We start from the raw sequence: 25347 nt of genomic DNA, 5'->3' as shown, positions 1-25347 counted from the left end.
TTATCAGAAACCAGTATTCGGTCATAGATGAATAATTATCTATTTTGACATTTTTTCAAATTTTGAGCAAAATGTGAAATTTTTAATTTAAAAAAATTGCACGTGGCATCCACCCCTATGTTATTATTTTGTATGTACGCAAGATTTTTAGCATGGATGCCATACATTAACCCAAAAATGCCGTCCAAAGTAAACAAAATGGTGCCTTGGCTGGTTTACTAATTAACTTAATACGCGCCTGACGTGATGTGCAAATAAAAACAAAATTATTTAATTACGATTGTAAATATGGATACAGAGAAAATCAATGACAAAAATCAATAAAAAAAAGTGGTAAATTTGCCATTTCCATTTACAGTTGAACAGGAATAAGGAATGGCAAGAACGCGCTGGGGTTTTATAACCCTTGAGCCAGGACGTGCTAGGACCGTGTTCGAACGCACTAAACTTGAACGACATGACGAGGACGAGCTCAGTACTGGACGAGCTGAACTGTCTTCAAACTAGTTAGAATGGTTTGGACGTATTGGGAACGAGGTATACTAGTTAAGAACTGGTTTAAACTGATAAAGGACGGGCTTAGACTGCTTGGAAATGGCAAATTTACCCGATCTGAACTTGATATGACTGACTGTGGACGGGGTACAGACGAGATGGACGTATTGTTTATGACCGATCTAGGATTGTGTTATAGACATTATTTACACATTATACCCCGACCATAACCCGTTTTTACGATTTTCTAGCATGATTCCAGAACGTAGCGAAAACTAGTTTGGTGTGATGGGGGCTTATACTGCTGCGACTTGATGCTCGACCACGTTGTTACACGTTCCAAGAAGGATCGAAGTTCGACAATTCCGTTTATAGTACGGCAATCAGTCAGTTTGTAGTACGTCCTCCTCGTTTAAAGTACATTGTGACTCCGTCCAATTACAGGACGGGGAAAATTTTGAACAGGCTCACAGTTCTAGAGCACTTTCCCGTATAGCAAGTCCGAGCCCGTCCACGAAGTTCTTAAACAGATCGTAAACAGTTGGTACTACGTTCAACTCCATTCGCACACAGTTTGAGCCCGTTTGGCAACATTTTCGAGAACGTAGTGAGAACTAGTTCTGTGTGATTGGGACTTAAAGACGCTATATAAATAACAATATGTAGGCCTATGTATATTATTTTATGTATGTTTATATTTTTTGCCGGTTGTTTTGGGGTGCTTCTTATAAAAACCCGGGAAAGGTGATGACCCCAACGTACACCTTTCCCTGATTATTTTTCTTTGCTTGTTACAGAAAGAAACCTACAAAGTACAATAATTATTGTTTTTCTTCCGTTTCCGCACGTAATGACCCTGACTGTGACTTCATAATGCGGAAATGTGTCCAAATTGGTCACTTCCGTGCAGGGGGCAATTACTAGGTTTTCTTAATACAAAGGAAAACAAACTAATTAGCTCTTTGTATTGTCATGCTGTTTGCTTCGCGTAAAGTTGCAAATATATCTAGGGGGTTAACTTCATCGTATTCTACCTAGGGCTGAATGGGGAGGAGGGGGGGGGGGTACACACTATATAGACATAAAGGTACAATTCTGCTACAATAGCATCACCCTCTGCCAAAAACGCCAAGTTGAAGCAAATCTGCACACCAATAATATTGCACTCTTACTTCTTAGTGTGCATTACGATAGGGGCGGATCCAGGATTTTTTCAGTGTCTGATGTAACGTTTTTGAAATACATATTTGGTATAAATATAAAAAAATCATCAATTCTTATATTCTTTCAAATTTTGAGCCAATTTTTTAAAAATACTTTTGAGTGAAAACTGCGCATGGTATCCACCCCTATCTCACTCCTTAGTATTTTTGGAAGAGCTTTAGCATGGTTGCCATGCACTACCCCACGATGCCATGTAATCTTTTTCTAGAGCTTTTTACAAAGTTTGTGTGGTCTACTATTAACTGCGACAATATTAATTAACACATTAAAGAATAAGTTTTCCTCCTTCTTCTTCCCATTGAACTCCTCTGCTTGACAAAGAACTAAACAATATAATTTATGTTAGGAATACTCTATTTAAAAGAAAAGCGAGAAGAGTGAAATACGGAGATAAAGCTTTAATAGATGTTGTGACAGTGTCAAAATCAGGGATAAGAGTTGTCTTCCCTACAAGGACGAGATCTGTAAGTACAACCGACATCAAATCAGGCGTCAGAGGCGAAAATAAAACTTAACAAAAGGACAAGAAGGGTGATTGACTCAATACTGAGGTAGGCTTAAACAAAATTATTTTCTGATAGGCCTACCATCAATAATTCGATTGCAATTAATTATTTAAGTACTCTGTGTACCGTTACCTAATTCTTTCGTTAGAAAGAAAGCCAATTTTATATTTTACTGAAATGAAAAGAACTTTCATTTGATTTCCAATTCATGACATTTTGTAAAATATGTGTGTATGATAATGATATTATTCTATGAGACAATGGAGTAAAATATGAAGTAGCGAAGATTTTTGTTTGTTAGCAATCCTTACCATAACACCTGATTAAATTATGTTTTGGAAAAACTGAGTTCAAACTGAAGTAGGCCTACATTTACATATAATCCCTTCAGATATATGTCTATCCTAATCTACCAATGAAATACAATTGCAAGTACTGATTACGCATTTCAAAATGTTTTCTGTGTTATCGTTTTAATTTTTCAAATAAAATAGGGACCTACAATTAAAATGTCATTGTATTGTTGACAGCCTAGTGTACATAACGGTCCATAAAAAATGAAATCACAAACAATAAGCCGTATTAATAAAGATAAGTAATTACTAACTAGTAAAAGTTTTAAGTAAAAGCATAAGCTCAAGTATAATGTGTAGCTTAAGTAATTGCTAAAATTCACATTCATAACCTTTCACTTTAAATATGTTTAGACCTGTTACTTGCCGCGGCTAACAAGTTCTCAAGTACTATACTTACAGCAGCAGCTCCAAAATATAGCGTGTTTATGGTGAAAATCTCAGCAACACAAAGTATATTTCAGAATTATTCATCAATGTCACATTTAATTACTATTGTTACTCTTAAGAATTGTAGGCTAAATGGGAATATAAGATTTAGAAATATCGACTTTAAAGATTTGTTAATATACTGTTGAAACACCCTCTTTAACCCCATTATTGAATTAACAAAACATTGGATATAAATAATATTGTTATATGTTGTTCTAAACAGATGCAAACTAAAATGAAAATGGGGTAGTGAGCACTTCAAATAATTTTGTTTTATTTTATTTTTATTGTTTACATTTTACTGAAAACCAATCATATTTAACTAGTATATTTGTATAATTCAGTCGTAATATAAACAGCTTCCAGGGAGGGATTGGTACAGGTAGTTATCAATGGTTGTAGCTACCATGTAACCAGGCGCGTACGCAGGGTTTATTTTCGGGGGGGGGGGGGTACAAGAAATGTTTGTTTTTTTTTGTCCCAAAAATTACGCAACGACTCAGCCAGCCGCTGAATAAGCGGGGGGGGGGGGGGGGTAAGAGGACATTTTTTATTTTTATTTTTTGGTCTCAAAAATGCCGCAACGTCTCAGTTAACCGCTGAAAAAGCAGGGGGGGGGGGTAGTAAGAGCACATTTTTCCATTTTTTTTGTGTCCAAAATTAGAAAAATTGGCCGATCGATATTTCGTTTCGTTGGAGGGGGGGGGGGGGGGGGGGGGGTAAGGTCGGCTTTTTTGGGTCACCCATTACCATAATTTGTCTTTTATTATTATTTTTTTAATAAAAAATAATAGAGCAGAATGGTATAGCAATGAAATCTCAATGTGCTTTACAAGAAATTAATGCACTTAAATGTTTTATACAGACATGCACGTTTTGTATGTTATAATAAAACATCATTATAAGCTACTGGTAAGGAACCTAGAATGCAAGAACTAATGCCACTTATGTAAAAGGGCCACTTTTCATTTAAGTATAATTAAGCATAATATATAAGGCTAGTTTAATATAGGGACTCATAGAGAATCTAACGTTAATGGGGTTGCATATTTCTTTTCTAAAGGAATCCGTGTTATTTCTCCCTATAATATTCAACTTATCGATACATATCTGAAATAAATTATAAAAAAGCTTGAGTGCTTTATCAACAATTTGCCACCGATAATTATTTGATCAAGGTCAATCGCTGTCGAAAACGTCCACTAAAAAAAAATCAAATGTAGATAGCAGCTTCATATGTTGAAGGCGTGTAAAACAAAAGAGTTTAAATGTCCACAAAAGCTATAAACAAGACATTTTCTGCAGTATTTGTCAATGAAATAATCTCCAATATTCCATAAAAAGAAACAGTTTGGATACATTCTCTTTAAATACACATTTAAAAAAGAAATCATTAAAATGACCCATATCCCCATTTCTGATATGCTTGAAAAAGACTAAGTTAGCCATTTTAAAATTGTAAAATAACGTGTTTATTCTTAGTTATAATATGCTCTTTGCAAAAATTATATCACCAAAATCCTCTCGAAAATTCCGAAAACAGCCGGGCTTCTTTAGCCATTTGACAACTTACTGCTCTCATTGTGCTCTGCTCTTTCATTGCATTATATCAATTATGGCCTTGCTGTTTGACTGTTTAGGGTCACCATGTCTAATACACAGACTTCTGTAATATTAACAATACAGAAATACATAGTACGGATTATCAATAACCCCCTATAGCAAACATTGTCTCTCCTCCGTTTGATTAATGAAAGTTGTTGCAACACAATCGTTGAAGACGAGTTGTCATTATTGGCTGGATCTAGTCCAAATTTTGTCATCACTTTGCTGTGCCATTAATTGGTGGGGAATGCTGTATGTGGTAGTATTTCCTAACCTTCCTGTGAATTTGGCAAGTATTTGAACTGAAACTGAAACTAAAATGGTATAAATGTTTGAATCCGTAAAAATGTATTATTTCAAAAGTTACAAAGATAGCCTGTTAAATAGCATCAGTGCACAATAAACGTGACTATCTGTCACTTCTGCATTTCATGACAAACCTTTCTATTGAAGTTATTCCAACTTGGTGAAAATCGATAGGGGCACGTGTTATTTACTAAATGTCATGAACATATCCTTTAAATATCTTTAAAGTATACAAGAAGCGAAATGTTGTATTTCTATTTATTAAAACATATGTTAACATGCAGGATAACATTAATCAGCTCGCAGGCTGTTTGACATAATGGTCCTGCATGAAGAAGGACAAATACAAATTCGAAAGGAAAATAGTACTTTTGTGTAAGCGGTAAAAATAGAAAAAACATAAATAGGTAAAACAAACACTATAAGGGAAAAACGGAAAGAGGGGAAAAAATATGCATACACCTTGATAAAAAATACATCGATGGATAAGCGGATCTACAAAAATTATTGACAAGTTAAGTATAATCAGTTAGAAAATGAAAATAAAAATAGAACAAGAAATGTCTTAGCAACTACATAGGCCTCAACCAAACAATTTTAGAAAATAGATATCAAATATACAACGTAATGTAGGTAGATCTATATGTAATTTCCTAGATAATAGAGTTAGAAGCCATTTTAGTTAGTTATTGCATCTAATGCTGTAGTAATAAGGAACAAAAGGTTTTTAAAGGAAATTACGATTTATTCATATTTAAATCATTATGACGGGAGCAATAATTGTAGGAAGCACCCAATCTGTGCTTGAAAATGTAACTGTATTACCTATTCTACGCTTCAACTTTTAATTTCAAGTTAGGCAACAAACACCCATATTTAATTGTATGATGCCCAACCATCTATGAACATTGCTTTATATGTCTTCAGATCTCCGCACATTTATAAAACACATTAAATTTGTTACAGCCACTATGCTTGTAAAAAAGGAATACTGAATGCGTTAAAATATCTAATGTTTGTGTAAATGATATACATATCCTTCATTTAAATGTCCATGCACAATAGCTATAAACAAGACATTTTCTGCATTATTTTTCAAAGAAATAATCTCCAACATTTTATTCAAAAAAGAAAAGGGAAATGTTGTCACACAGCAGTTTTGATATTTTTGGGAAAAATTCCAATTAAAAATGATAAAATTAAAAAGACCCAAACCCCCAATTCTGAAATGCCTAGTAAGTAAGTTTAGAGCCATTTTAAAATGTGGAAAAAACAACGTGTATCTTCTTATCAAAAAAACATAATAACATAATTACATAATAACATTGTAACTTGATTTAGTAGGCTATGTATTAAGTCTCTGTTTTTTTAATACTTATTAATGATTTAATTTATCCATATGTTTTGTTTACCTTGTCATATTTTGTTATGCATTTTATATTGTAAACTGACTTGTTTAGTCTTCGGACTTTTTAATCAGTATTTTTCTTGAATAAAACCAAATGTCTATCTATCTATCTATCTAATGCCAAAATTTCTCCAAGCAGCCGGGCCTGTTTTTCCATTTTACAACTAACCACTTTCATTGTGCTCTTGTATTGCCTTATGTCAGTTATGGCCTTGCCGTTTGTCTGTTTGGGGTCACAATCATGTATAAAACACAGTCTACTAAAATATTAACAAAACAGAAACGCGTAGTACGGATTAAAAACAACATTGGTTTTCATTTACATTCTGACCCGTTATTCTGCTACGGTAAGCTTCTCAAAAATGACGGTTTATTTTATTACAACATAGGTATTATTATGTATCAATCGTCAACAAATGAACTTCCTGATGCTTTAATGACAATATTCACAATAAGTAGTACAATTCATTCTTACCCCACTAGACAAAATAATTTGCTACATTTACCTTGTACAAGAACGTTATTTTCCAATAAAACTTTGATGTTTACTGGACCTAAATTCTGGAATAATACCAAACTTAAACAATCAATTTCTTTAAATTCTCAAAACTTTTTTCTTGAACCAATAAAAATTCTGATTGTGTGGATCATGTGTAGGTTGAAGTAGGTATTGAGAATGTGACGGTAGTACATTTATATATATGTAAATGCTCTTTAACAAAATGAACAGATTTTGTCTCGTGTTTTCTATTTATAGACATTGTGTATTTTTCAAATATTTTTCTTATATAAATACTTTTTCAATATATATAATTTTGTTGAGCATTTAAAACTCAGGCCTACGATATTATATTGCATTAACCTTTTTTGTTTATACATCTTTCTCATCGCGCCATGTCAATTTATCGATGATCTTCTTCATCATACTTTGTACGGAATCTATTATTTACAAGCTTTGCATTTTTCTAAAGGTCTGGTCATATCTCACTCTTAAATAAATATATTCGTCTTCTTGTAAAAGCTGTTAAAATTCAATCAATAAGTAAATTTGTAACATGTTTCTAATTCCCTTGAGGGTGATTATAATTAACAAAGAATTATTTTATATTGTAACATAATAGTAAATTGTGAAATTAAAAAACGATTGACTGAAACTGAAACTGAAACTAATCACTAAACACACGGACACAGAGCGAGTGTCACGCACCCGCTGCAATATTAATTTGGTTGCATTTGCTTTTTAGCCACCGTATGGGAAGGTGCGTCGAAGGGCCGGGCTCTTGACTTAAGTAGTGGGATTAAACTATAGGTAAGTTCGTATCTTTGTTTGTCGTATTCCAAGCAAAAAAAATCGATTCCGTGTCCTCGTATTCTTTCTCATTCCATGTTAGAGTGAAATGTCAAAATGATAAAAAATTGAGGTGGGTCGAAAAGAGGAAGGAGGGAACGGAAAACGCGGAATTCAGGTTATTTTGTAGAACCATCTCCATATTGCTTTACCGCGCTGCCATTTTCTTCCTTTCAACTTAACTCCTAATATTTGAAGGCTCAATTTATTTAAATTCCGAAATCTATAGTGGTTACATGTGGCCTCTGATGTTCAGGTGAATTCCCTGAGCAAATATTTTCTCTCCTTCATTTGATTAATGAAAAAAGAAATCGTCGGAGACAAGGTGTCATAATAGCACAGAGCGAGTGTCACGCACCCGCTGCAACATTTGGTTGCATTTGCTTGTTAGCCACCGTATGTGAAGGTGCAGCGAAGGGCCGGGCTCTTGACTTAAGTAGTGGGATTAAACTATAGGTAAGTTCGTATCTTTGTTTGTCGTATTCCATGTTAGAGCGAAATGTCAAAATGATACAAAATTGAGGTGGGTCGAAAAGAGGAAGAAGGGAACGGGAAACGGGGAATTCATGTTATTTTGTAGTACCATCTCCATATTGCTTTACCACGCTGCCATTTTCTGCCTTTCAACTGAATCCCTAATCTTTGAAGGCTCAATTTATTTAAATTCCAAAATCTATAGTAGCTACATGTGGCCTCTGATGTTCAGGTGAAATCGTTGGAGACAAGGTGTCATAATATATAGGCTGGATCTAGTCCAAATGTTGTCATAAATATTGTTACTACTCTATCACTTTAATATTGTTGTTCCATCCCTTTGTGGGGAATGCTGTTTGTGGCAGTATCTCCTAACCTTCCTGGATGGATCTCCCAACTCCCAGTTTGCTCAACTTATTCATATTATACAAATTATGACGGGAGCAATGTGCTATAGGAAGCATCCAAGCATTGTTTGAAAATATAACTGTATTATACCTATTCTACGCTCAATAATTTAATTTTCAAGTTAGGCAGCAAAAACCGAACAATTATTGTATAAATACCTATTCTATCTATGAAAATTGCTCTATATGTCACATATTATCTGTTTTGGCCACTATGCTATTACCAAATAAATACTATATGCGCTAAATTCTAGAATTTTTGTGTAAATGACATAAATTATTTATTATTTACACCCTCTTTGTTGCACTAATTGTGGTTGAAGATAAACTTGAGTTCTAAAAATTATAGAAAAATACATTGTCACAGAATCAAACGAAACTTACATTGAATGTTCAAGATTACAAATAAATGACATGCGCCCAACAATTTCGGTAGAAAAAGTATAGTGGCTGAGTAATGAGCATAAAAAGATAAGGAAATCTGGGTAAGTAGGCCCGACACCTTGGTTCAAACAACCGATCTACTGCAGCATGAACAACCCAGAATAAATCATAGCAATTTTCTCTCAAAATTCGATTCCCATACCAAAGCTCAAGATTAGCTCTAATCCAAGTGCTTGCCGCGAAATGATCAGGGCAGCGTTTCATGAAACCGTCATAAGTACAAGTTCACCGACATCCCATTGAAAGGCGTGTTAAACTTAATACACGCATTTCAATGGGATGTCGCTGAACTTGTACTTTTGACGGTTTCGTGAGACGCTGCCCAGGAGCCAGGCATTTGCGCTTATTGTGCACGGATGCTGTTCAACGCACTATCCTTGTAACATTTGAAAAATGCTACGTTAGAAAAGAATGATCATAACTTTCTAGTTTTTGATCAGATCCTATTGAAATTCACAGTAAGCTTAAAAGGTACTACGACAACTTTATATTTTTAATGAAATTGCAATGAGAACGGCTATATGCACTTTTTAGGATATATATCATCAATCAAAATGTCGTAACATTTTGGACGACAAACAATCAATCATATTGGTTGCGCATCCATTCGATCATGCAACCACTTGATTCCATTAAGCCTTTTCCGTTGTTTTATTTTGTTTTATTTTGTTTTAATTCCAATGTTTGTTTGCGTTTCTGATCGAGTGCACAATTTTACCCCATCTATGGATTACTCTTAATATAATTATCTGAGAGTGGGTAAGATTGTCAGCTGTGCAAAGACTGCTCTGATTTATGACACATCACGCTAATTACACAATGTACTCTGTGTTTTTCATTTTATGAAAAAGAGATGCCGTTGATTCAAACCAATTGCAACTTTAAAGTATATGCATTTAATTTAAGGCTGCGATTGAATCGCAGTTCTTTTTAAGAGGGGACCCTGATCTTATTTACTGTTCGTAACCGGTGCAAATTCTTATTTATCAACAGAGAATATTATGGATGTCAAATATAATAAGAATATAGGCAACATTGCATGCATAATTATGTTCGTATTGGTATTTGATTTTTTAACCCAGTATTTTTTTTAATCCTCATGCTTTGTCGATCGAATGAGCTTTTAATTTATTGTATTTCAATGGGCGTGTTTATTCTTAAGTTGTGAACTCAATTTTTCAGCCTTAAACCAAGGTACTACCGTGTGAGTCAAAAAAAAGTTTGCACCTAGAAAATTACTAATTATTTGTAAAATCATCTATGAACAGTAAATTATGATACATCTTATGAAAGAGTGTTTAATCCCAAATCATTTGGTACCATTTTTGTGTGGTATGTGTTTACGCTTGGATGAATAGGTGGCATTGTTTGCGAGAGTGCAAAAACCGACTTGCGCCAAAGTGATGCCTTCATTAATTATGTTGGGATTAGCGGAGTGAGAGAATGGATTGAATGTATCAAATGAAATGCATTGCATATGTTTTTTTTTGCAAAGGGCAAAGTCACACACACCCACACACACGCGCACAAATGTTCGTTGATATTTGATATTCGATATTTGATATGTGTGGCATGATTAATTTTGTTAGGGGTGTTATTTGGATCTGCAAAGACCGAATTAATACCCAAATCCAAATTGTTTTATTCAAACATCACATAGGCAACTTTGGCGCAATTCGATTTTTGCACTCTCGCAAACAATGTACCCTGTTCATCCAAGCGTGAACAAATACCACATAAAAATGGTACCAAATGATTTGGGATAAATAACTCGTTCATAAGACATATAAAAGTTTAATGTTCATCGATGATTTATTAAATAATTACCAATTTTCTTGGTGTAAACTTTTTTTTGACTCACTCTGTATGTCCCATTTGTAGGCCAAACATATGAACAGATTAAATTCCAACGGCATTTGAAAGACAATGCTAATTTAAAACTTCCCTTAAAAAAAAAGGGGGGGGGGGCTTCAAAATGTCTTTAAGTGGGAAAATAACGACTATTAGTTATCGAATCGACTTAGGAGCTATAGAGCCAGTAAGTAACAGTCTAATCAGACCATTGTACCGAATGGGAGTATTTTTTATGCTGCGCAAAGATTCAATCAGTGTAATTTTGGCCATTAGAAGAAGTGGGTTATTGATGTAGACAAATGCTCATTCCCTTTACAGCTCATTTTATTACCAAAGATGAAAAGTCTAACAAGTAAACGGGTTTCCTTGCATAATTTGAATATAAGGACATTGCTAACGTTTAAATTTCACAGATAGGACATACATGACATATTCATCATTCCTGCAAAGTTCTACAGAATTTGATGTTGGCTGCAAAAGGGACATAGTATCTTTTAGGCTGCTATTTTTAATACTATGTTCTTTAAAAAAAAACATGTACCACATCATTTACATGTGAAATATCAATTTACTTTGCATGACAAAGGGGTTTACAGCCCCCCCTCCCCCCCCCCCCTCCTCCCCCCCAAAAAAACATAAAATACATTATTTAAATTCATGCTAAATATATGAATTAATACATAAAATAAAACATATCAAACCCAAAATCACACTGTCAGCACTGTTTCGAAACACATACTTCTAATAGGTGGAGGCATGGAAATGCCATTACTAACTAATACAGTTCCTGAAACCGGAAAATAAGGGAAATAATTGAAAGGTTAGGAAGTGTTGATATATCTCACTAATTTACAGCTATGTCTTTACCATACCATGCATATCAGTTATAAGAGGTATATCAGGTTTTTACGGAAAGATAAATACTCTATCTCTCTCTATTTTTTCTCTTTCCAACTCTTTCTCTCTCTTTCTCCCTCTCTTTCTCTCTCCCTTCCACATTCATTTGTCCCCCCCCCCCCTCAAAAAAAGGGGGGGGGGTGGGGAGGGGGGAAAGGCATTTCCCAAATGTATTTCTACCACACCTTCGTAGGGGCTGTATGGAAAGGGCTATTACTGCCTATGGGTATGTGATGAACGATCACCTTGTGGTATTCCTATATTGAAATAGCATGTATTGAAGGTAGCGTGGTAACGTACCAACTGTCTATCTTGATCACGTGAAGAAATAAGAAAGACCGGATACAACTACTAATCGAGGCTCCAATAATTGAACTTCCTTCTTATGGTCATAGTCATTCATAAGTGACCAGTGTCTCTAGCATGAGGAAGTACACGAATTAATAGCAACGAAAACAGACGTAGTACAATTTTACGTCTTGTACTCATCAGAGTAAATTACTGGAATGAACAGACATTCGAAATCAGACAATATAAGCGAAAGCTTAAGGAACAAAGAGCGCGAAAAATTAACCGGCTGAGATTGAGTTGATGACTTAAGTTGGTTAACGCCCTTTAAAGTGCTAGGAGCCCAACATTTTGATGGCATAATATTATCACTTAAATTGTATCATAATGTGAAAAAGCATGTCATTTAAAACACATTTCTGCAAGGATTTTCAAAACAAATGTGTTTGAAGTCAAATATTGATAAAAGAATACAGAATTTAGGTTTTCTGCGTACCCAAATTAAGTATTCTTTTTCAATATTTGTTTTTGGGGAGGGGAGTCTTTGCAGAAGTTTGTCTTAAATTATATTCTCTTTCACAATGTGATACAATAATATTTAAGTGAAATTTTGCCGTCATTTTTTGGGCGAATTTGGAATTCCCAATAATTTAAAGGGCTTTAAGGATAATCCGGAAAAAAGAGAACATTCTGATTTATAAAAAGGTGTAATCCATCAGAAACAAATTGGCAACTTTTTGACGTCACTGTCGAGTACTCCCATTTGCTAATTCCATAACTTAAACCAAAGGGTTGAGTTCTGGGGAGTGGTGAAAAATAATTTGTGAGCATTATCATTGTTATTATGCAAATGTGGAAGAACATCAGAGAAAGAATGTTCCCTGACTAGCATGGCTCTTTAAATACCTTCATATTCTGAATGTGACAAGTAACAGCTTAAAAAATGAGGCACAACTTTTATGCCACAGTTTGTGAAGTCCCATTTACATCTTTCTGTGTACAATGCCCGTTACTTTACCAAGATTGGGCCAAATTTCTTATCATTTTGATGACTCAAAAACCTTGCAGTACACACCAATGTATATGCTACATGATCAACTATTTCTGATCGATTCCACGCCGTTTCTTTCACAATGCAATTGCTTGATCCGACTCAACTTTATCTTTAAAGGGATTGGTTAACTTTGCCTCAGATTCTAACAAAAAAATCCTGGATTAAGCTCATGCTGCAATTATAATAATAAACCTTTAGGTCATACATGTATCCATGACTATTACGAGCCAGTTATCAAGATATCTACGATTCAGAGATTTTTTTTTTGGCGACATTCACACATGGGGAGAATTCTCGCTCGACGGCAAGAACGTCCGAACTGCGCGTGCGTGAATCTCGACGATTATGCGCGCTTGGAATCCTGGGATTAAATAAATCGATTTTTGATTCTCAATACCATTCTCACAATCACACACACACAGCGCCCGGCAAACTATCGCGATTATTCTGAAAATCGCAAGAATTCCGATTCACGAAGATTAGTGATTTTTTTTCTGTCCACAAACGCAAAAATCTAGCTTTTTTCTGTAGGTGTGAACGCTCTTATTGACAACAACAACATCAAAACATGAGAAATAGGTGTTGGGGGGGGGAGGGGGTCGGGACGACCTTTGGGGATCTTGTATTAATTTCCTACATGTGCCTCGGTTGATTATTTGGTGATTGGTTGATTTAAACGTAAATATAATTATTTGTCACATGCATAATGCTCTTTTCTGAAAATATTCTTTAAAAAAGTCATACAAATATTGTAAAACAATGAATCAATATTTTTCTTGAAAATACAGACAAAGATTGAGAGTCGAGAACGATACAACGAATCGTCCTTTTCTAAACATTTAATGAAGCGTCATAGCTTTTCCTGGACCCCCCCCCCCCCACCCCCTAGAGAAATATCATGAAAGAAAAAATGGCGATTCTATGTTGTGTCATTAATCTAAAAATATTGTATAACGATGAATCAATATTATTTTTGAAAGTGCAGACAAAGATTAAGAGTCGAGAACGGTACAACGAATCGTCCTTTTCTAAACATTTAATGAAGCGTCATAGTTTTTCCAGCACCCCCACCCCCTAGAGAGCGCGCTTCGCCCCCCCCCCCTCCTATAATGAAATCCTATAGGTCCGCGTTTGGGCTTATTTTTCTTTTAGGGGAAGGGGTCGAACATTTCTTTTTTTTTATCGAATGGGGAAGTGGTGCTCTAAATCTTCTACGGTATGTTTCAGGAAATTACATTCTCGCGTGCAGACTCCCTGCAAATTTCGCGCGTACGGCTTATTAAAATGCATGGTGACGAGTGAAATGTGTCGAAAATCACACAGGGAGAACGTGTACGATAAACGTGTGACCTCCCTTTGCACTTTCGTGTGCGACAAAACGTCTACCAGTGAAAAGAAATCGTTCTTTCATGAAGGTAAAGATAAACTCCAGTTCTGGTAAAAAAAAAAAAAAAAAAAAAATTCTCACAGAATCAAACGAAACTTACACTGAATGTTCAAGATTACAAATAAATGACATGTGCCAAACAATTTTGGAAGAAAATGTATACTGGCTGAGTAATGAGCATAGAAAGACAAGGAAATCAAGGTAGTACTAGCCCCGACACCATGTGTGTTGTCCCATATATAGCTTTCTGTGTACAGTGCTTGTTACTTTACCAAGACTCGGTTAAATTTATTATGATTTTGATGACTCCATAACCTTGCAGTGCACACCAATACTTACATGCTACATGATCAACTGTTTCTGATCCTTTCCACACCTTTTCTTTCACAATGCAACCGCATTACCAGTACTAAAGTTTATCTTTAACCGAAATAGAATTCAAACATAAATGGATTATCATGGAAAACAAACTTAGCATAGGCCTACATCGTGAGACGCATTTATGCAAATAAGAGAAGCAGCAATCATAATGAAAACAATTATATCAGTAGACACTCGCTGAACCCAAAAGAGTGGTTTCATTACACATTGTTATAATCAAAGTATTATTTCAAAACAAATCATCAGATTGTCAACAAAAGTAAACCAGAGTGAACAGTGAACCATGTGAATCGAATTCAATTCATCAAAAAAATAACAGCAAATTACATCGACTCCAATTGTACATATCAAAGTAGACCAGCAAATCATAACAAAGGGTCAATTTCCTGTTTTCCCAAAATAAATTGATTTCCTTTTACAGGATGCGCGTTTCTAGTGGAAAACACATTGTATGTACATTTACAGTTTACATTCTTACAAGTATTAGGGACTTTAAGATTTGCGTGGACTGATACGTGTGGCGTCCATTCAATGCAGTGCATTAAAAGGACGTCGATCGTAGCAATCTCCGTTTTCGTTGTGCATATCTAAAAGTCCCTGATAGCAGTATTAGACCATGGAATGGAGTTCACAGTCTGAAATGGCCGCATCCCCTGAAACGCATTCTTTAATTAAGTTTTTCTGTTAGTTAGGACCCATAGCTATCAGAATGTTCTTGTGTGGCCTAAATTGGTGGTGGGTGTGATATGACCAGAAGGGCTATAACCATCGTAGCGTATCAAGAACATGAATTTAGAAATTTTAAAAATGTCATTTTTTGTGTAGGCCTATCTATGAAATTTAAGTACACGTTTTAAGCATGTCAATATAACGTGTCAAAAGCATCTCACATGAGTACAACCCAACTGCGACTTCCAACTTGTGTTGGTCATCTTTTAAAATGGCCGTCGCAGCTATAGAATCGGTTAGAAAAAAAGCTTGATATTTGTATAGGTATAAAAATATTAAATTAAAGTGATAGATTTTTTTGAAAGAAGTTTTCTGTGTGCAATAAAGTAAGTGATGAACATGGTCCTTGGGGAGTAACCATGATAACAAATTAATGAATATTGGAAATTTAAGTCTCGGTCACAATTGCCATTACGAACTGCTACGAACGTCGTACGAACGACTTTCAGACAATGGAAATTCAGGAAGACAATGGAAAAACAAGGAGATTCGTACGAACCTTTGTGACCGTAGCATTAGTTGTAAGACTGTTTTTCGTATTATGCTACGGTCACAAAGGTTCGTACGAACGATAATTTCGTACGAATCTCCTTGTTTTTCCATTTTCTTCCCGAATTTCCATTGTCTGAAAATTGTTCGTACGGCGTTCGTAGCAGTTCGTTATGGCATTTTTGACCGAGGCTTTACATATATTTATGTAATTTGTATACTCATTTACTGTAAGCGCTGTGGGTCTTCTGGGTAAAGGCGCGGTAGGTTCAAGGAGCGACTGAGCTCGGTCTTCACTTCAATGTTTCAAGGTTCAAGTTGAGACATGGTCCAAGCTTTCAAAAGTTCATTTTTATAGATATGACGCACTGATGTCAATTTCACGTTTTTTGGAAGCCATGAAAAGGAACTTCTGAAAATGTACCATTATGTATATCTAAGAAAGCGATTTTGATTATAGAGTTGTATACATCATAAATAAAATGGATTTTTTTGTTTGTTGCTATTTTCGGAAATCTTTGCGCTGTAAATAAATCTTCGTAAAGACCAGTTTTGGAAACGCCCCCCCCCCCCCCTCTCAAAAAATGAAATGGAAGCTCTTATTACCAATTCTGTGAAAGAATATGTTGACTTATATGTGATAATACAAATTTTGCCGGGAAACCGCCTACTAATTGATATTTTGGGTAAATTTTTGTATCTATCTGGACTGGATAGATATCGCGCACGTGTCGCGTAGTCCCATATACATCTTTCTGTGTACAGTGCATGTAACTTTACCAAGACTGGGCCAAATTTCCTATCATTTTGATGATTCCAGAACCTTACAGTACACACCAATGCTTATATGGTAGATGTTCAACCTTTTCTGATCGATTCCACAACGTTTCTTTCACAATGCAATCGCATGGCCAGAACTGGTCTATACCTTTAATGCAAACACAACGTTCGGTTTCATGAGTTCTCATAAAATGACCCCCCCCCCCCCCCCCCCCAAAAAAAAAAAAAAAAAAAAAAAAAAAGAAGAGAGAAATGAAATGCAAATACAATATTTTGGTGCTGAGGGAATAACATGGTTAGAACAAATCACTGTGATATAGAGAGAATAGTAGAAGGTTGGATGAAATTACAAAGAGAGAAATAGGAAAGTTAGGGAAGTGAAAAGGAGTTTGAAATCATATTAATACTTATTTCAAGTTGTTTTCAAAACCATGCAAGCCTATTAACATAATCCCACAGTCCTTCTGTTTAAAGTTTCACTGAAAGAGGAAGAGTTTCGAGTAAAACCAAGGATTTATCACAAAGCAAATCGGTTTACGATTAATACGGATGTCACTTTCATTTCCATTGTTTTGGTTTACTTTTAAAGCTCGTTTGTTTTCAAGAGAGGAAGCGAGTTTGACAAATGATAATGGACTAAACCAACTTACTTTCGAGATTTAAAGAGGGTTATCTATTTATGATCTTGAGTATTCTTGACCGACTAGTTTCAGATACTGCTTATGCTTTTCAAACGTCCTTCTCCCTATACTCTTTCTATCCGCAAAATACATTTATAGATGACTGCAATAATAAATACATACCATTGAAGGAAAGACGGTATTTTCCTGTACTGTGAAATTAGCAGATTGGTCCTCTCGGCTTGTATGTTCCAGCTTATTTTTGTTGTCTAAAATGACGCCGATATAACAATAATCATCTTCTTTTTTTTGTTTAGTCCACTCCAAATTTGATTAAACCGAAACGGAAATTCTTTTGATCGTTAGCCCGGCAGCCACTGACCAGCGCCAGATCAAGTTTGCTCTATCCCATATTGTTGAATGCCAAAAAAGCTAGCAACAACTCCCATCTTTTAACGTCTTTTGGTATGACGCGGCCGGGGTTCGAACCCACGACCGGTTGTGAGGCGGACGCTTTACTGACTGAGCCAACACTTAGGTCCATGCTATGAACCTGCTCGTTTGGACATAATGTTGGTGGTGGATGTGACCATCATGGCCATTGCCAATTTGAATTTAAAAAATCATAATAAGTCACATGAAGTTCATAAAGACACGATTTGCAATTGAACATGTATTTCTGCTTACCTAGGTTTTAATATTTTAACATATTTAAAGATAAACTTGAGTTCTGGTAAAATAAGAAAATTATTTCTCACAGAATCAAACGAAACTTACACTGAATGTTCAAGATTACAAATAAATGACATGTGCCAAACAATTTTGGAAGAAAATGTGTACTGGCTGAGTAATGAGCATAGAAAGATAAGGAAATCAAGATAGTACTAGACCCGACACCATTTGTGTAGTCCCATACATCTTTCTGTGTACAGTGCTTGTTACTTTACCAGGAAAGGGCCAAATTTATTATGATTTTGATGACTCCAGAACCTTGCAGTGCACACCGATACTTACATACTACATGATCAACTGTTTCTGATCCATTCCACATCGTTTTTTCCACAATGCAATCGCATTACCAGAACTCACCTTTATCTTTAATGGCATAGCAAACATACTGTCGATTCATTTACTATAAAGAAAACCAGTTAATATGGAAACACTGTTGAAACACAATATACCAGGGATGGTGGAGCATCTTTAAAGAGTGGGGGCCGGGGGGGGGGGGTACCCGAGAACAAAAAGAGACCCACAAGGTTTTGACGCACTCCACAATAATTGAATGTTTTTGTTTACATGAATGTGAATAAGCGAAATGAGAGATTGATGTACATCAATCTCTCATTTTGCTGTAGATGGGTTGTAGCTGGAATTATGGGGGTGTAAAGGGGAATGGTCAGATAGTGAGAAAGAGGTTGTGATCATGAAGCTACATGTAGCTGCATGATATGTATAATACAGGCAATATTTAGTGATGGTCTGATCATGTGGTATAATTAAGTATGAAAATCGTGCAGATCGCGTGGTTAGGTGGAGTGTGTCCAGGCTTCGGTGGCCCTTGACAGGACGATTTTTTCTCTCTGTGGCTTCGTTATGCGGTATATAGTATGTTAATAATTTCTTGTGTTTCTTGTCACTTTTTTATTTTTTATTTTTTATTCTTTATATATATATCTTGTTTGTTGTTTGCCAATCATTATTGATGACCTGTAAATATTTTGATATTAGTTTCGATTTAATAAGACATGCAACAACAACAACAACAACAAAGAGACCCACAAAGTATGACGCAAAACAGGGGTAAAATACGTTTAGAGATATTGAGACCCCAACATTCTAGTTAATACGTAATATCAAGGATCATCTGCGACATTGTTTCAATCTTTACATGGACCTGGATGTCCCTTTCAAAAATATTATTTTGTATGCATTAACCCTGTCGTTTTTCATACTGTCTCTGCAATAGTTTTCGTTTAATTTGTGAATTCACGTTGCACCGTACTTAATGTGTGGTTTTCAGCACAATCCCATCCTTGATATAATCTGCTTGAATTCATAATTACATATATATATATATTTGTTTGAAAGAATGTGTTTGAAATACATAACAGTTTTCTTCTCCTTCCATTTCTTTCTCTGTGCAGGTAAAATGAGTGAGAATTGCAGTGCTGTGAGATGATTGTAAAACCAGAAATAGCATTAAATGAAACACCAAAACAACATTAAGAAGATGGATAAAAGGTGTCTTTTCCGAAGGTCTCCTCGAGGGGTAATGATTTGGGGGGCTTGGCTGACCGTCACATTCGTATTAACTAGCTCCTACTTCATGGCTGACAAAACAAGCAAGCTACATCGGTATACTCTGGAGAAAATACCTTTGAGAAAACAAAGCGAAGAAGCAGTCACAAGGGCATCACCCCAGTATCCCCTCACTGATCCACACGGCCCGCCCTCTGCGGGCACCCAAGGGACAAAGGTGGAGAGTCGTCCAGAATTCTATAACCGATACTGGCCGGTAAATTGTAGTGCAGTCTTTGAGGAAGATGTACAGGAGATAGCACGTGTGGATGCTATGCTAAAGAAGGAGAGGCAGAAGTCAAAGAAGGGTGAAATCGACATTGCGTCAGATACTTTGGTCGCAAACTTTACCCAAAATTGCGAAAATTATAGGACAATCCGAGGTTTCCCAACAAAAGTACTAAGTAAGGAGGAAGAGGAGTTCCCGCTTGCGTTTATTATCCTTACCCACAAGAATGCTGCACAGGTGGAACTGCTTTTCCGTGCTATTTACCAACCCCATAATGTATATGCCTTCCATCCGGATGGCAACTCGCCACCAGAATTTCAAAGAGCTATAAGAAACATGGCAAGTTGCTTTGACAATGTGTTCGTTTGTTCCAAATTAGAAAAGGTACAGTATGCCGGTTTCACGCGCCTCCTTGCAGATATCAACTGCATGCACGACCTGGTCAATCATTCTGTGCAGTGGAAGTATGTCATCAACCAGTGCGGGGAAGCATTTCCACTGAAGACCAATCTGGAGATGGTCAAGATGATCAAGGCTTACCACGGCCGCGTGGATGCTGAATCATACGACGCACCCCACAAACTATCCAGGTTTCACAAGCTCTCCTCCAGATACACCTCCTTTACCAAAACTGAAGACAGACTGAATCGCTACCCGCCACCCGGAAACATCACGCTGCACTCTGGGAATGCCTACAACACTCTCAGCAGAGAGTTTGTCGACTACGTTTTAACGGACAAGGAAGCTGTTCAATTCCTGAGCTGGATCAACATGACGCATTCCCCCGATGAGCACTTCTGGGCGAGCCTCCGTCGCTACCACAATGCACCCGGATCATATCCTAACATCACGCACAAGGATATCAACACCAGCTTCGTCAAATGGGGCGGGGAGAAGGCGAGTAAAGAATGCGTCGGCAAGTATGTCAGAGGCATCTGTGTAATATCCACAGGATACCTACCCTATGTGTCCCGCGTGCCCAACCTATTTGTCAACAAAATACATTACTCTTATGATCCAGTCACGCTACAGTGCATGCAAGAACTGCTGACGAACAGAACTAGGAATCCACAGCTCACGCTTCAATATTACAAAGAATTCCCGCCCAAACGTGCTTGGTACTGGTACTAAATGGGGAGGAAGAAAAAAAGGTATTCACAATATTTTGGCACTCATCAGGAATACGTTTAGTCCTATGATATTTTATTTTGCCTTCGTAAACATGCGCATTCCAGCCTGAGGGCAAAATTTTTGTTCGTCAAATTTCAATAATGTACTCTGTACTCTGTACATTTAAAATCATTTAAAGACAGTCAGAAAGATATATATATATATATATAGAGAGAGAGAGAGAGAGATAGAGATAGAGAGAGAGAGAGAGAAAGTGAGGGAGAGAGAGAGAGAGAGAGAGGGGGGGGGGTTACATTCATGATGAATGTGGATGTTTGTGCTTGGTTTGCGGGCACTCGTAAAGGAAACTAATTACAATTTTGTCGAGGCAATAATTACAATTAAATCATCATAATAATTATGTAGTATGTCAATGGAAAAGAAAGCACAATGTTTGACACTACCTGATTTTATCTGATGTTTAATCTGAATACAATTGTATCTCAGATAATGTTGTTTGTACTTTTTGTGGATCAGTATCTGTAGCGGTTCTAGATTGATTTGTCTTGATAATGAATTTAGGCGAGGCACATGACTTTGTAAAAATAAATGCAAGAACCCCCTAAGCTAGTGGCAGATGAAAGGGGGAGGGGGGGGGGGGGGTATCATCGTATTACCTTTAGAAACATGAGCCATATACATTCATTCATTTCACAACTCAAGGATGTTGAGGTGGTGACTTTTTCTTTCGTAAAAAGACACCAAAACATGTGATGACCCTTTTTCGTGATCACACTCTTTCAAAATACTGGACCCACCCCAAGTTCTCCCTCACGGTCACCCCCCCCCCCCCCACATCCAACCTCCCCACACACAAACAAAATCTAGAACCTCGCCTGATCAGTACGTCCATCTAAATGTAGTATTAGCTGCTTGCTTTAGCAGAGTCGTATTAAGGTTCTGTAGGCCTACATAATATCCGTCGAGTAATGTGACTTCCGACTTTCAGTTGATGACGCATTGCCATACTGCACTGAGTTTGTGTCTAGTGCGAACATTTTTGAGGAAGGTAATGCATAATTTGGTCACCGTGGTGACAGAGATGACGTTTAAATACATGTCTTGGGATTGTAAGGTCGTGGGTTCGAGTCCCTTGCAGGACGGTAAGAAAGCCCGTTGCCAAGATGTTATTTGCATTTGTCAAGCTGACAATAGAGGTGGCGTAGCCGAGTGGTTTAAACACAAAGGTCGGGGGTTTGAAACCCGCTATGGTGAGAATATCTGTTAGCAAGATTTTGTTCTGCATTTGCCACTTAAGACCGAGTTGTATCAAGGTGCGTTGTTAACAATTATGCTGATTTAAGGGCGCGTTCATGCTTGATTTTGAAGGTAGAATAAGCGATCTGAAACGCTCATCGTAAACGCTCATCGTAATCGCAGTTCCACAGTGTACTGTTCATGCTTACTTCTCTGGCTCATCGAGGCAATTCTCCGTGTGTGGCCTTAATTGGTCTTCCAGCTGGATTCGCAAACCTTCACTGTGCATGCTACGTAGACCCAATAGAGGTCAGTGCGTTGACCCCGTTTAAACGCGTTTACAAATTATAAACGCATCTTTTTGTGAGTTTACGATCGGCGATCGTGATCGCCGTTTTTCGGTGATTCTACAAAAGTAAGCATGAACGCAACCGTGTTCTAAACTAAACGCGTAACAGATGCCTGATTCTGGCCAGAAAATGAAGCATGAACATGCCCTTAGTCAGGTCAAGCGACACATACCGGAGACTACAGATTTCGGTGTTCATAGCAATCACTGAATTCCTTCCTACCGGTACCCATTTAGTACCTGGGTGGAGAGTGGCAAATGTAGATAAATGTCTTGCCAAAGGACGGTAGTGCCGTACGTAGCGGGACACGAACCGCGAACCATGTGAAAAATGGCCGACAGGCTGGAATAATCCCTAGTTAAAAATGTTCAATAGGTATATGTTTTTAAGGACAAAAAACAAGAGTCCTATCTCGCACCCCGGGGCAACGTGTCTGACACGGCCGGTTGTAGCAACTACTCCGAAGATCAAGATAATCTTGATCTAAGGACAAAGTGCAATCACATAATGTAGGTTTGAAATAAAAGGAAGTTGATGATGTTGGTATGGTTATTTCTAGTCTGTTTTGTCCCATCCAGCAATCAAGATATTCATTACGCTCAAGGTCAGACCCTCTTCTTCTGCAAATCCCCCGCATCAATTTGAAGAAGGGTAAAAAAAAAAAAAAAAAAAAAAATTCTGGTCCCACTATTTGGAATAGTCTCCCATTAAGCATTAGTTCCTGCACCTCAGTCGCATCATTTAAGAGAAATGTAAAAACTCATTTGTTTTCTCTGTAATTGTTATTTTTAGAGTGTAATGCACTTGGAGAGCATATAATTATTCTGTTGTTATTTACTAATGTAAAGCGCTTTGAGCATGTTTATGTAAAGGCGCTATATATGTTATTAGTATCTTTTTATGATCTGAATCGGTACTCTGGCTATGTGTATTTGTATGTATTAGTGGTCGCATCGTTTTACAATTTCTCTGTGGCAAAAACTATAAGAAAACACTGAGCACTGTACATCTTCCTTGTCAATCACTTTCTGAAGCACCCTAAACGCAGATAGCAGTCAAGAGTAGTTTTGATACCCTTTACAGGGCCCTTCTAAAATCTCGCATTTTTATATTTTGCATGATATTTTACCCCCTATTCGAGCACTGCTTCTTCTTCGACTTTTTCCAGCGTTTCTTTTCTCTTATCCCCGATTGTATCTATCTTGTTATAGATTTCGGTTATATTTAAATCTTATTTGGCAGGGTATTTATGATATATGTAGCTTTACTGTGCCTGGAACTAAGGAACGGGGCGGAACAAGGTCTATCCAGCGAAAGAGGCTGATGTCAGACAAATAAGTCGTCGTCAGGATACTCCAGGAACAGGAGATGTCCAAACTAAAGACATAGCTAAGGATCTACACTAATCAGTGAATTGTATCAATCTTCTATTTAAGTCTCATATGTTTGTAATTAATTTACTTATTTTCTTGTTAACCTTGTTTAGAATGGTTTAAATTAATAAAGGTTTATTCGACCTAATTATTGTTGTGAATTAGTTTTCTGTTTGCAAGGTTACTGTAAGAGTTAAAAATAGACTCATTCCCTACTTTTATTTGTCACAATTACTATTTGTTTCTCTATTCTTCTACCCATACATGTTCATTTCACTCATTTGCATATTCATTTCATCCATTCATCTCCACCATTCATCTCCACCACATACCAACTCTTCAAGCTAGAACAGGTGGTATGTTCTCTTCTCATTTGCATATTTCCACTTCTTACTTATCATTGGTTCTCTTCTCCTTTTCCTTATGAATATTCAGTTTTATTCTTAAATCCTATTTTGCTATTGGTTGAGGATGTATTTGATTTGAATATGCTTTGCATGAAGCACATGAGCAGCATGCTAGATACTTTGCAATAAACACATGCAGACTGGCACTGGACTTACTCTGAGTGAGGTGTGTTGATTTAGGTCTCGGTTATTAATATATTAAGTTGGCGATTTAGGAGAGAGCATCTGAGTGGGTTTTAGCAGTGGTTTTTGTATGATTGGTCTTATGATTGATTGGCAAGAGGTTATTGTATTAGTTTAAGTCTCATATGTTTGTAATTCATTTACTTGTTTTCTTAACCTTGTTTAGAAGGGTTTAAATTAATAAAGGTTTATTCGACCTAATTATTCTTGTGAATTATTTTCTGTTTGCAAGGTTACCAATTTTAGTGGCAGTGCCTTATGCCTCCGTCACACCCTTGCGTATTTGGCTTGCGTATTGTTGCGTATTTATGGCAAGCCGTTCTAACATCTATTCCTATTTCTTTGTTTAAGCAATGGTAATTCTTGATATCAAGTAATAGAAATAAATGTTGAAACGGCTCGTCATAAATACGCAGCAATACGCAAGCCAAATACGCAAAAGGTGTGACTGAGGCATGTAATAGCAGAAGATCCCACCCGCAAGGTGTTGTTCGATTCCCGCCTTGTGACAGGAAGAATGACCATGTTACACGAGACGAGTGTCTGTTGAAATCCTGGTAGTATATTTATAAATATCTTTGTTCCTCTGAAACATATTACCAAACAATTCTGGTACGAGCTCACGATAATATGATCACATATACAAAAAAAAAACACAG

General features: G+C 36.6%; 1 protein-coding gene across 3 annotated transcripts; it reads left to right on the top strand.

Annotated features, from left to right (window-relative positions):
* Positions 1–2072: 2072 nt before the first annotated feature.
* Positions 2073–24889, top strand: LOC591463 (beta-1,3-galactosyl-O-glycosyl-glycoprotein beta-1,6-N-acetylglucosaminyltransferase 4-like). Of its 3 annotated transcripts, none has more exons than XM_030990307.1 (2): positions 2073–2270; positions 19626–24889. In XM_030990307.1, exon 2 carries the CDS (start codon positions 19685–19687, stop codon positions 21137–21139), a length of 1455 nt encoding a protein of 484 aa, XP_030846167.1. In that variant the 5' UTR covers positions 2073–2270; positions 19626–19684; the 3' UTR covers positions 21140–24889. The 3 variants fall into 3 exon arrangements, with proteins under 3 accessions (XP_030846167.1, XP_011664796.2, XP_030846166.1); XM_011666494.2 differs by lacking the exon at positions 2073–2270 and adding an exon at positions 7565–7638; XM_030990306.1 differs by lacking the exon at positions 2073–2270 and adding an exon at positions 7711–8133.
* The last annotated feature ends 458 nt before the right edge of the window (positions 24890–25347 follow it).

This window comes from Strongylocentrotus purpuratus, unplaced genomic scaffold (genome assembly GCF_000002235.5).
Source record: "Strongylocentrotus purpuratus isolate Spur 01 unplaced genomic scaffold, Spur_5.0 spur5_scaffold_19, whole genome shotgun sequence".
NCBI lineage: Eukaryota > Metazoa > Echinodermata > Echinoidea > Camarodonta > Strongylocentrotidae > Strongylocentrotus > Strongylocentrotus purpuratus.
The sequence above is the reverse complement of the archived record's forward strand: the minus strand, read 5'-3'. Positions and strand labels throughout refer to the sequence as shown.